Here is a 12,749-nt window from a genome sequence, read left to right on the forward strand (position 1 = left end):
TATATCCTGTCACTTCGCTTGTGCGTGTTTGTGCGTGGCCTACAGTGACGTAGTGTGTATGTTTGTTCACGATCGTTTTGTTGCTTGTTTGTTCCCTCGTCGCGGCCCCGCTCTCCTCGCTTTGACGAGGTGCGTAGAGCGTCAACGACGGTAGCGTGAGAAAGAAAGAAAGAAACCTTCGAAGATAGTGGGAATAATGACAGAAAGCAAAATGGCTATCATGCTGATCAGCAGCAGCGTCAACGAGGGCCCCGAAATTCACACCATTCCTTAGTACCAACGGGTAGATTTGCTCACACACACGCTACACGCACACGGGTTAGTCGATTGTGGATTGGGAAAAACGCATGCTACATTCGACCACGGTGGTAGAAACACAACACGAAACAGTGCAAATTCATACAGCCCACGACAACGCATCAAGGTACGGGGGAAACAGTCTCTCGAGGCAACAACCGCACTATTCGACTGCAGCACTCCGCAAAGCCCTGGTAGGCGAAACAGTGGACGCGAGATGGCGACACGGATGCACGATTACGTACGGAACAGCCATCGTCGATGGCGGATCAGTTTGCGCGAGCTCTGGGGTTGTTTGTTTGTTTGTTTGCCTTCTACCCTACCGTTTCACCGTGGGTCGTGAACGAGCACATGCACGATCGAACCAGGAAGTGCAAGGACAATAATATAGCGCGTAATTTTACCTCTCTTGAAACGAGGAGCGATGCAGATGCGTATCTTTTCTTCTCGTTTGTCAAACGCAAGACGGTATACAGTGGCAGGTAGGTGGGTCGACATCGGGTTGACGTTTCATTCGATGACAGATTTGACAAGTCTATCGAACATCCGAGCGAAACCGTATGAAATATTTCGTTTGCTTTTTAAAAATGCTGCGTTTAATTCGTGAAATTCTAATGAAAATATAGGCGGAAAAAGTAAGTGCTTGGAACTAGAATCATCTGTTTGTTCAGTTCATACTTTTTCAGTTCAAATGTTTGTTGTTTTCTATAGATCTTGGAATTCAAAAATGCCAAACTGTCAAAACGTCACTCCTTCCTACGCTGCCTCACCTCGCATTGCGCTCCATCATCTTTGGCACATTGATTTTCCAAAACGCACATCAATGGCGGCGCTGCGCTTGGACGATTCAGTGATTGTTGCTAGATAAATGCGAACGGAAATAAACCATCTTCGGTGTTCTTTGCAATGTTCTAAGACTGTGAAAACGGACGTGAGTGAAAGTGTGAAACAACGAGTGTAGTTAAACCCTGAACAGAGCGGTAAAAACCGGTCACCATGACGCAGTATTTACCACCGAATTTGCTGGCCCTGTTCGCCCCACGCGATCCCATTCCGTACCTACCACCTCCGGACAAGCTGCCGCACGAGAAGAAATCTCAAGGGTACTTGGGAGTGGGAGCCTTTCTCGATTGTTTCGAGGTGAGTAACACGATCAAAATTTCGGTATCGACAGTTTGTCTGAAGTTGGTGTTTCAACTTTACAGGATCCGAAGGATACGCCTCCACCTACTCGTGTGGAAACGCGTGAAGAACGATTGGAACGGCGCCGTCGGGAGCGCGCCGAACAAGTGGCCTACAAGCTAGAACGTGAAATAGCTACATGGGATCCGAACCAGCTCCTAGAAGCGACGGAGGATCCGTTCAAAACTTTGTTTATCGCACGAATTGTAAGTAGCACCACAAAAACTTCCAGCTAGAAAAGATCATCACTAACTTGCTTTCAATTGTTTTTCTTTTTTGTTTGCAGAACTATGACACATCGGAATCGAAGCTTCGGCGAGAGTTCGAAATTTTTGGTAATATTAAGAAGATTGTTATGATCAACGATAAGGAAACGGGCAAACCGCGCGGTTACGCGTTTATTGAGTATGAACATGAACGGGACATGCATGGTGAGTATTGATGATGGAGATAATCAAAGTGTAAGCCGTGAAACTACCCTTCACAATCGTACTCGCGTTTCCATCCGTCCAAACGACCTCCCCTATTCTAGGATGTACGCATTATTAGTTAACACTTAACAAAAACTTCGCCGAAAGAGAAATCAATGCCAACTATGTTTGCCTGTCCCGCAAGTTGGTCGATTTCACGTTTGAAACAAACATCCTTCGGAATGTTTCTGTTCCTCTGCTTGATGTAAAGACTTTCGTTACGATTGGGGATAAGCGTTAAGCGCCAGGTAAAAGTCGGTCTCGCCGGATCGCCCTTTAAGCTGCCTGAGGAAGAAGGGTTCGGCCAGGTAAATGTGAATTTGGTAAAGTAAGGTGGGAAAACGCGAAGCGAACGTTCCAGGACCACTGAGGGGACAGCACTGGCGTGTGTAAGAGGTTTCTTTATCATATGAGTAATCCGTTTTTTCAATTGTAGATTTCGCTGTGCGGAACTTACAACTTAAGATTCAATCACATTCTGTTTGAGATGAGAAGCAAACGCTTGCGTAGGTTTGTATGTTTAGTTTAGCTGTGGTGCCACCCAGCGCGCTACTCGGTAAGCGATAACGGGACAAACACATATTCAATTCATTTCACAAAGCCTTCTATGTTTCCTTCCAAAAGTTTCCTCCCAACAGCAGCAGAAGACGGAAAGAGCATGAATATTCCTGCGTGTTGCGTGTGCGCGTTTGTAGCGTTTGCTTGGAATGTTGGAGAGTTTTGGAAGTTGTTTTTTCTGGTAACTTTCTTACACTTTTTAGAAAGATGTTTCGGAAATTATTAATCCGCAATGTCCATTATTTTACACAATCCTATTGCTCTAGGAAGTTAAGTGAATTAGTTCACCCTAATTATTTCAAAATGTATTTAACCAAAAAGCTAATGCTGGAGTATTCAGGTGTACATCTTTTGCTAATTACTTACGAACGTGATCGTACCATACTGTTTTACACGTTTGACTCTGGATGTCTTGTACTTGCTTTTCCTTGGGTATTCGTAAAATCAAATAAACCATGAAAAGATTCAGAATAGATGGCACTTTACATCTGTGTCTGAATGTCATTCATAAATATAAGCCATCTCGCCAGTCTCTTGGTGTATGAAGATTTTTGTTATTTTCATGTTTTATTTACGTTTCATTGGTAAAGCAATGTTATTTTTTTAATCCTTCCTCCCCTACTGCTAGAACTTATTTTTGGAGATAATCAAAATAATGGGATTCAAACTGTGTCACTTCGAAAACCAATTTGAAGATACTTTGAATCATTTTGAAAAAACCTCACCAAACGCTACAACGCTGCGACACATATCCTTATCCAATACGAAACGGAAGCGCTACTTTGTCAAACCGGGCGTGTGTGAGTGTGTATGTCTGTGTAAGTGACTCACCAAATTGTATGTGGGTAAGCATGCAATGCGGTGGCAATTTTTGGGTTTAAAACTGTCCCACATATGTAAGTGAACGAAACGAAAGTAAGTCCTTCATATTTCGAAATATCTTTTGATCGTGGTAAAGCTCGCTGCTAGGGAGTGTCCTGTCGATGCCAAACTCTAAGGCGCTGCTGCTGTTGTCACAGTTGGGGTTTGGTATACCGAGGATCTCAAACGGAAGCCGCCACGCTAACGACTCTATCACGTGCTTTTCCACGTCTCGGTGGTCAGTAGGTACACCAGCGTGGTGTGTTATGCTGGAATGACCTTCGTATGTGTTGCACGGTGAACACAAAATAACCAGCTTCGAAAACTCGGTAGAACACTTGAAGAGAAAGTGTGGTGTAATTAGGGAGATTGGTTGAGTTCTTCCGAGCTTCACCAGGTTTGTGTTATCAAATACATTTTTTTTAAATCCATCCATTACGTAAGTATGGTGCTCAACGGGAGATGAGAACGTCTCATGCCGTCAAGTGTTCGACCAGCAGTATATTTATCGAATCAACGGAAAACCCAATCCTCTTTGAAACCAACACCATCGGTGGTTCGAGGAGTTTAAAAAGGAACGCGACTCGTGAAGGAGGTTCGAAGCAATTTAACCAAGTGCTATTTACCAACGTCTGGTGCACATTTTGCTTTTGTTTCTACGCCCTCCCGATCGTTTCTTTTGAGTTGTACTGTAAGTAACTGTTCCAGGCTCCACAGACACATTCTATCGTCGTGGTAGGTATCAGGTAAAATGGTACGGAATGAAAATTGGTAATATTTCGATCAAGTAGTCAACCTCTCAAAGGATACAGCGTGGTTTGTTTACCGGATAGAACAAGCGGAGTCTAGTTAAACTCAGTAGGTCGTGCAGGGATAGCTTTCTTTTGTGTCACTGATAATTGCTTCCTTACTATCCTTCTCTACTGAAATTTAAACGTTTTTCAGTGTAGAAATATCGTTTAGTTCGTTCAAAATTTACTTTCTCCTAAAGAAAGTTGTGTGCCTCTCTACGTGGAATATTTTGCTATCGTTCGGAAAATGCAACGCACACGCAAGTGTGTACACCTTCCATGGTCTCCATGCAGCATCTTTTACTCTCTCCTCTTTCTCTTGATCTCATCCAACGTGGTCACGACACAATGTGCCCACCGGCCGATGCTTTCCGATGCTGTGGCGCACAAGCCGTCCAGCGAGCCGTCATCTTCGTTCGGCCCGATTTGTACTATTTTCTTCTTTCTCTCGACTCTTTTTTTCCCACCATGGCGCAATGTTTGTGTATCCCCTTCTTTCGTGTATGATCTCATGATGATGATGATGATGGTGTGATGTGAATTTGGTGTCGACAACAATGGGGGCATCCACTATGCAGCGGCCTACAAGCATGCGGATGGTAAGAAAATTGACGGTAAGCGCGTACTGGTGGACGTCGAGCGGGCCCGCACGGTCAAGGGATGGCTGCCCCGACGGCTTGGTGGTGGACTGGGTGGAACGCGTCGCGGTGGCCCGGACGTAAACATCAAGCATTCGGGTCGCGAGGACAACGAGCGCGAACGGGAGCGCTATCGACTCGAGCGCGAGCGTGAGGATCGCGATCGTCGGGAGCGGGATCGGCCGGAGAATCGTAAGTGAACTGAAATTTCGTATGAATTTTCAAGTTTCAAACTAACTCCACCTTTCTTATTTCAGGGTTCGAACGTCGTAGATCTCGTTCCCGTGATCGCGAGCGGCGCCACCGAAGCCGATCGAAGGATCGTAGCAGGCGACGTCGTAGCCGCGACCGTGACGTGGAGGAGCGGGAACGATGGGACAAGGATCGGGAACGTGATCGCGATCGTAGTCGTGATCGCGACAAGGAACGCAAGCGGAAGCGGAGTCGCTCGCGTGATCGTGATCGTAGCGAGAAAAGCCGACGGGACAAGCGTAGCGATCGGGGTGGTGATCGAGGCGATCGAGGCGACCGTGGAGAGCGCGGTGGTCCACCCGGCGGAAGCGTTGGCGATCGGAAGGAACGGAAGCCAGACTTCCGCGAAGGCGAGATCAAGATCAAGGAGGAACCGATCGATGGTAAGTGAATATGATGGGGATGTGTTTGGAAGGGTTTGCAACAGAGGATCTGTGGTGGTTCTGCGTTCGATGAAGTTCCCCTGCGTTGATCCCTAGAAACGTTGCTAAAGCAAGTTTAACTTAATCGAAGTTCCAGGGCTATCAGTTGTGAAGCTGTTAACTGTTTGGTAGTATCTAAATTTCGTACAGACTGTATTTTTAAGGTTTTTTGTTGTATCAAATGTTGTTTACGTTTTTCTTAAGATTACATTTAACTTCAATATTCTTTCTCTTCTCCATCTCTTCCCAGACTATCCCGATTACAGCACCCAGTACGCACAGTACCAGACGCAGGTTAAGTATGAGGACGGCGAGGAGGAAAAGTACCGTCCGCACGATCACGAAGAACATCTTCTCCGCGGGGACAACGGACGAACCGGCTACGGTGGTAATAATGGCGACGACGATGGTGAATATGACGACGGACAGGGCTATTAGGTTGGGTGCGGAATTGATGATATTGATGCTGGTGTGGCGATCGTGGGACAGAAAGCCAATCACGGTACGGTCGCCATCATGATGCCTTCCAACTGCATTCATTCTTCCGGTGTGTAGTGTTTAAATAATTCTGTAACGTAGCTTCAATACTCTTACACAATCATGGTTTACTCCACCGGATTCCGCTGTGCTAATGTAACGCAAATCATAATCTAACCATGTTCTCAACGAAACCATACACTTTGATTGAACCGACACACTGGTGGGGATAAAGAGCGAAATCGATTGCTTTTATTTGAGGTAAGAAATGAACATTTATCCTCCTTCTGTTTGTGTCGGTGGTTGGACTTATCATTCGTTCGTAAGATCACCTGAAGGTAAAGGTGAAAATCTTTGAAAATTATGCGACGATTTCTTTTTCTTCGCACCGAAACAGTCCGTGTGAGACAGCATAAATCGGTAAGACTTATAGCGACAAAAAGTAATGTTTTAAAAAATACTAAAAATTCACAGTGCAACAATTAAATTAATAGCTAAACAACACAAACCACCACTGGTTGACCGTTGAGTTAAATTATGATTTTTACCTCCCCTCCAACTATCACCTCTTGTAATTCTAATTAATGCAATTAGCAGCAGCGTCCAAACGGCAGGTGGAGGAGAAACCTCGGTAACATTCTCAATTTTTTCCTTCGACATTTTGTAGCGCAGTGTAGTAGGTGAATAAGATAAATAAATGAGATTTGAAGTTACTAAAATTATCTTCCGTGGCCAAGGGTTTTCTCATGTATCTGTTACATTTCCGAATAATCTGGTGGAATATCCTATCGTAAACACTCTTTTTTTGTCGTTTTAATTAAATTTATTCTCTTTCTAAAGGATAAGAAGATGTTACGTACAGTTAAACTTGTGGTGTGTGAATTCCCTAGGAATGGCGACACGTTTAGTAATGCTATGCGCGAAGCGTTTACGTGGAGCAAATTTTTCGTGAGACTGGTGCGTTACACAAACACATAATACTGACTATATGCACAGCGGGCTTTCGGGCAAGTGTTTATTTTTTTTCATTTTCTCGATTGCAAGCAGTGGCCATCATTATCATCATTCGATGAGATTCTCCTTCGAAAGGAACTTTAGTAGCGTGGAATGTTCGTTGTGCTGCTCTTGGCGTTGGTCGCCCTTAGTCGTGTCGCTTGACAAGGACACCTTTTCGTTGTTTGCTGCAAGTTTGCTGTCCTGAACGGTGGAAGCGGATGGTTCGTCTGGTTTCAGCAAGGGTTTGTTTTCCTCATCGGAGGTCGTCGTTGTTTCGCTCGGTTTAACGGCATTTTCCTCCGGCTTGGTGTTCAATTTTTCTGCACTACTATGCTTCGATGTGCTGTTAACCAAGACCAGGTGTGGTTTGTTCAGCACCTTCATAAGCAGCGCATCGGAACTGTTGCGGTGCTCCAGCACCTTCCGTTTGGCTTGTTGCGGTGAAATGACTATACAACCGGCCACCGGAGGCACACCATCGGTGGCGGTGTCCTTGTGTTGCTCCTGAAGTTTGGTAATGTCCTCGAACATTTCTGCCGACTGCGATTCGGAGCGGTTCCGAGCCTGCCCGAAAGGATACTGTCGGTGCTGGTCATACCCGAGGAAGCTATCGGAACCACGTCGCAGACGACGACTAGGTTCCTCGAACTCTTCCCCAAACGACGGCCTTAGGATGTTGTGGTTGGAGAACCACTGCCCGACGTCCTCGATGCTTTCCCTCCGCCCACCGTTTGGAGGATGACGAGGAGGATGAGGATGAGCAGGAGGGCCCTTTCGGCTTACCGCTTCGTGGATTCTTCCGCTGCTACCCCGATCCTCACCGGCAACCGAAAGCATCGAGTTCGACCCGTCAGAATCGCCACCGAACCAATCGCTCATGTATTCGATACTGTCCCGCCTTCGGCCGGCGTAACCGGCGTGCTTCGGGTTGTGATTATCGATCTTTGGCAGCTCGCCAACGATCTCCGACTTTTCGATCTTCTCGAACTCCGGATCGAAGCAGTCGTCCACATCGGATGACTTACCCTGCGACGATGTGGACCCGTCACTCAGCGAACTACCGACCAGCTCGATCTTCACATTTTCCAGTGTCTCATCTTCGATTTCCTTTCCGTTCGATGCCGGAGTGTTGTCCGCGCGGGACAGTTTTTCCAGCAGCTTGGCGATGTTCGGGTTAGCCGGGTTCGGTTCGTCCAACTCGGCGTTTAGCTGATCCTCCAGGTACGCCTGGAACTGTTCAACGATGTTCTCCTTGTTGTCTGACGCCGTGTAGACGCGATCGAGCACGTTCACCACATCGTGGTGTTGCAGCACATTGCTCGACTCAATGAATGACCCGAGGCAGAACTTCCGCAAGCTATTGTCCTCCGGTTTGCTGTGTAGCTGCTGGTACAGTTTTGCCTGGGACATCTTCCTCGTCGCCGTACCTTCCTCCGTGGGTTCCACCTCACGCTCCCGCTCACCGATCGAGCCCATCTCGGTCGAAGTGTCGGAGCGTTTTCTTCTCGGCGGTTCCGGTGGGCAGAGTGTGTTACCGTCCACCGTGGTGACCACTTCCGATCCACCGATGGTAAAGCTGGGATTCGTGGGACGTTCTTGGGTCGGTGTAGGGGTGCGACAGCTGGGTGGTTCGGTCGACTTCCAGGAAATCTTGCGTGTGGTCAGCTTCGACTTGGGCTTTACCAGCTCGTCCACTCCGGTGTGATGGGCGTAGTCTTCCGGGGTGAACCGCTCGACGCTGATGCGCGTCCGGTGCAGATCGACGGCCGCAAACGAACCCGAGCTGGAGCTCTTGGTAAGCGGTGGTCGCTGGGGAGTGTCCGGCCGGGCGGACGGCTCCTTACCGAGGTGCTCCGTGGCGGGCATCGAGATGATGCGCTTCAGCATACGCGGTGTGTGCGCTTTCGGTGGGGAATCTTCACCGTCCACGGGTGGGGGTTTCAACGGAGAAGCGGTGCTCGTGGCATCGCTTGTCGATAACTGTCGATCGAATTGCGACTCGGAGCGACTCTTCTGGAACTTCGGCGGAGCAGGTGGTGCGGGAAGTTCTTCACGTTGCTTCCCGGGCGATGCCTTCTGCTTCATACGGATGGGTGGAGCGATCGGTGGTTCATCTTCCGAATCAAACAACCCATCCGGTTCTGGCTCGATCGGTTTGTATTTGGAAAAATCACGGCTCGGTTTACGCGGTGCCAGCTCGATCGAGGCTTCGGTGCGAATAACGTTCAGGTTGTTCGGTGCTGGTGCCCCACCGGATGCCTCCTTTTCGTGCTCGTGCAGTTTAGCGTGCAGGTGATCGTGATCGTCACAAATGTGGCGACTCTTGCGCCGCTTCGGTACGATCAGTGGCTCCTCGACCGGCTGCATACCATCGTACCGGACGCTGTCGTTGTAGTCCTCGAGCATGGCCATCAGAAACTCTGCCCGGCGACCAATCTGATTATCAGCGGACACCGTACGATCGATGTACTTCATTAGATCTTCCTCCACGTCATTCGTCGGTGAACCTTCTTTCGGCGCTTCTTGAGGCCCCAGGCTACTGGCCTCTTTCGAAGGTTCCGGGAGCACTGCTTTCCGACTTTCGCTCGCTTGCTTTCTCCGTTCCACCACCACCGGGGTGCTGTCCTGTACCGTTTCGACAAACTTCTCGATCTTATCCACATCGTCCACGGTCGGTTCGACCTTCTTGCCTCTCATGGGCTTCTCATCGCCCTTCGTCTCACCCACCTTCACCACCGTCTCGCTCGAAGCTGGCGAGGAAAGCGAATCCGCCAGTCGCTCGCCGAAGAACTTATCCGACTTACGGTTACCGACGCGCGGAATCTGTGACATGGCTGCGGGCGACTTCTCCAGCTCGGCCGTAGTCGGCACCTTCGAGAAATCGCTGAACGCATCGTTACTGGCGTCGATTTCGAAGCACGACGTTTGGCGTGCCGGTAGCGCCGGCACTTCCGGTCGCGGTGGAGGCACACTGGCCGGTCGTGTGATATCATGGCATGAGTGCCGCCGACTTTCGCGCCCGAAAACATCCTGGAATCCGTTTTTCACCTGCAGCGAATCGTCGGACCGGTACCGGCCGTCGAGTGTCGCGCCACGTTTCTTGCGTGGCGGAGCGACCGGTGGCGTATCGATCACCTTCGGGCTAGCGGACGGTACGTGCAGGCCAACACTTTGCCACCCGGTAGCCGATGTGGTCTTCTTTGATGCATCCACCCTGTTTTGGGGATAATTGGGGAATGTTATATTGGGCCAAAACATTCACTTGCCAGCAATACTTACGCGCTTCGGGTGAAGTACGTCTTGCGCATGGGATGTGTTTTGCCTTTACCCAACCCATTCGGGCAGATGACGCTGCTCAGGTTGCTGAAGGTGTTTCCCGTGCTATGAGACGCGTTCGTGTTCGGTTCCTTACATAATACGTTCCCCATCTGTAATGAAAGTGAATTGAAACGGAGGGGGTTTAAATTTTGGGGTCTTTTGAAAGAGCGCCTTTTTATCCGGTCAATCAAAATGTTGTTCAAATTGGAACTCAGGCCTTCCGTCTTACACCATGACATGCGGTACTCTAGTGAAGAGTTGAAAAGCAAACAATATGCGCCCGTTGTGAGCTCGCGGTCGACGGCCAAGTGCCCTTGTATGGAAACTGGTTATTAGTCACCTCGACATCCCCCATATTGTTCGTGTCTCGAATGACACACGATTGTTTTTCACTCGTTCGCACGTTTTTATTGTTGAATTCTGTGGTACAAACTAGTTGCAAGTGCAGAATGGCTATTTTCAGTTCATCGTTTCAACCGTTTTATCGTTTTCGCATTTGTTGATTTTTATGCAAAGTTTAATTTAATTCTGTTTAGTTCTACAATTTAAATGTGTTTTGTTCACCACGGTGGGCCAAACCTTGTATTTATTACTCTAACTGATTAAAAAATGCAGCTATTCTTTTAATCACTGAATCGTTTTGGAAGAGAAATTGGTCTTTCCTAAAACGGGTTTGAATATTTCTCAGCCAACTTGGATACTCGATGCCAACGTTATTCGGGCATTAGAGGCGTACGATCGAATAAACTAACAATGCAAACAAATGCTTTCTGGAGAACACCTTTAGTATGAAACCGTCTTCATACACGTCTCAGAATAGCCCATGGTTTCCAAATCTATTTCAAAATCTATCATTTTCGTTCTATTTCGCAAGAGTTTCTAATGTTATCGAAATAGTAAATTATTATCGAAGCCACTGCCCTCGATTTGTGCTCAACCATGCCCCATGCAGAGGCACGTCCAGTAGCAGGTTTACCGCCGTAAATCTACCTCTACGTCAGCCGTGCGGAGTCGGAGATTTGTTTACGTCTCATATTCACGCCAAAGCACTTCACCACGGAACGATGGGCATGTTAATTACCGGGGCCTGGCTCACAATGTAGGTCCGGTGAAGGAAAAAACGGAATCGACAGAGGACGTTTGGACGAGACGTGGTGTCACAAGGCATTCGCTTTGCAGTTGACTGATGCTGTATCAATTAGCTTCTGGTCGAAAATGTGCTACCATAGCAGATTCCCGTTCCGATGCCCCCTTCCGATGGGGAGTTGATCTTTCACACCGGAGGCCAGCGGGGCGGGGTTCGGTCGATCGAATCAGTTGGACCGATCGAAGTTAAACGATCGTCCAAATGGAAATGGCACCGACGAAGGATGTCAAATGATTCGTTTAGTACAAACGCAAACAGCGTACCGCGTCCGCTGATGTTGGTGCAGGTTGTATTTGCAAACCGGTGATAATTGTACGATCAAATGTTTCGCGCGGAATCGAGACGAAAAACTTCTCGTACAGTGAAGATGTTTTTTTCCTCCGCTGGCCGGGGTTAGTGAACACGGAAAGTGCAATTTGATGGAGAGATAAAAATCACTATCAATAGTTTGCCATCAACAGCTTTTTCCATTTCTCATGGCTTTTCTTACACGAGCCCTTTTTCTTGCTTAACCATTAGCAGGTTTGCCAAGGTTTGGTTAACCGGAAATTTAAAAAAATCTGAAGGAACATTTTTTAGTCATAAATTTGATAGTATCATATAATGCAAATGCCTACGTTTCGATGCTTCAACAGCACAAACCGGCACACTAGAGGGTAGACTGACTGATAAACGTCGGAAGTAGATGTTGTGACCAGATAAGGTGCTGTTTTTGCGATGACAACTTCATGTGTTATCTGCGTTGTAGTGTCTTCGTTAGTAGTCAACTTTACATGATGCCCAACACGTGGAACAGCTGCCGCGACAAAACGATACAATCAGTACTTGTATGATATCATCGCACGGCGAGTGATTGGAGCTAGTTTTACAAACGCGACCCGATGTCAGCGTCAGGGAAATAAATTATGAAATGAAATTGACCTTCGCATTGAGGTGGTGGTCGATGGGTTATGCAATAAAATGTGGTTTCAAAATGACGTGCTCATTCAGCTCGTATTGGAGAAAATTATAAGCTTTTAGTATGCTTATATCAAAATAGATTGACGCCTTACAATAACTTACGGCAGGTCATCAAAAGACAAAACCATTGAAAAGCAATCACGATAATAGTAAAAAGAAAAGCGAAACTCAACAATTACAGACAGGATTACAAAAATCAAAATATAAAAGCTATGCTTTAAACTTTTTGGCACATTAAGTAAGATATATCATACAATTGACTTCAGTTTCAGTTTGTTTATATTATTTTTGCAAAAATCAGTGTGTTTGGTTGATGAGTATTGTCTAACAGTATTGCTAAGCCGTTAAGATATTTAACTTGTAATGAAATATCAGTATTG

At 47.2% G+C, this 12,749-nt stretch overlaps 2 protein-coding genes across 2 annotated transcripts; one reads left to right on the top strand and one right to left on the bottom strand.

Moving 5' to 3' along the window:
- Positions 1-1,133: 1,133 nt before the first annotated feature.
- LOC131283158 (U1 small nuclear ribonucleoprotein 70 kDa) lies at positions 1,134-6,455 on the top strand. The gene is made up of 6 exons (XM_058312739.1): positions 1,134-1,437; positions 1,503-1,685; positions 1,766-1,910; positions 4,738-4,989; positions 5,055-5,432; positions 5,722-6,455. Exons 1-6 carry the CDS (start codon positions 1,294-1,296, stop codon positions 5,907-5,909), a joined length of 1,290 nt encoding a protein of 429 aa, XP_058168722.1. The 5' UTR covers positions 1,134-1,293; the 3' UTR covers positions 5,910-6,455.
- Positions 6,456-7,010: 555 nt separating this feature from the next.
- Positions 7,011-10,501, bottom strand: LOC131294098 (uncharacterized). The gene is made up of 2 exons (XM_058322145.1): positions 10,224-10,501; positions 7,011-10,158 (listed from the first exon to the last, which is right to left on the bottom strand). The coding sequence occupies exons 1-2, from the start codon at positions 10,499-10,501 to the stop codon at positions 7,011-7,013; spliced, it is 3,426 nt and encodes a 1,141-aa protein (XP_058178128.1).
- Between the last annotated feature and the right edge of the window lie 2,248 nt (positions 10,502-12,749).

Source organism: Anopheles ziemanni, chromosome 2 (genome assembly GCF_943734765.1).
Source record: "Anopheles ziemanni chromosome 2, idAnoZiCoDA_A2_x.2, whole genome shotgun sequence".
Lineage (NCBI taxonomy): Eukaryota > Metazoa > Arthropoda > Insecta > Diptera > Culicidae > Anopheles > Anopheles ziemanni.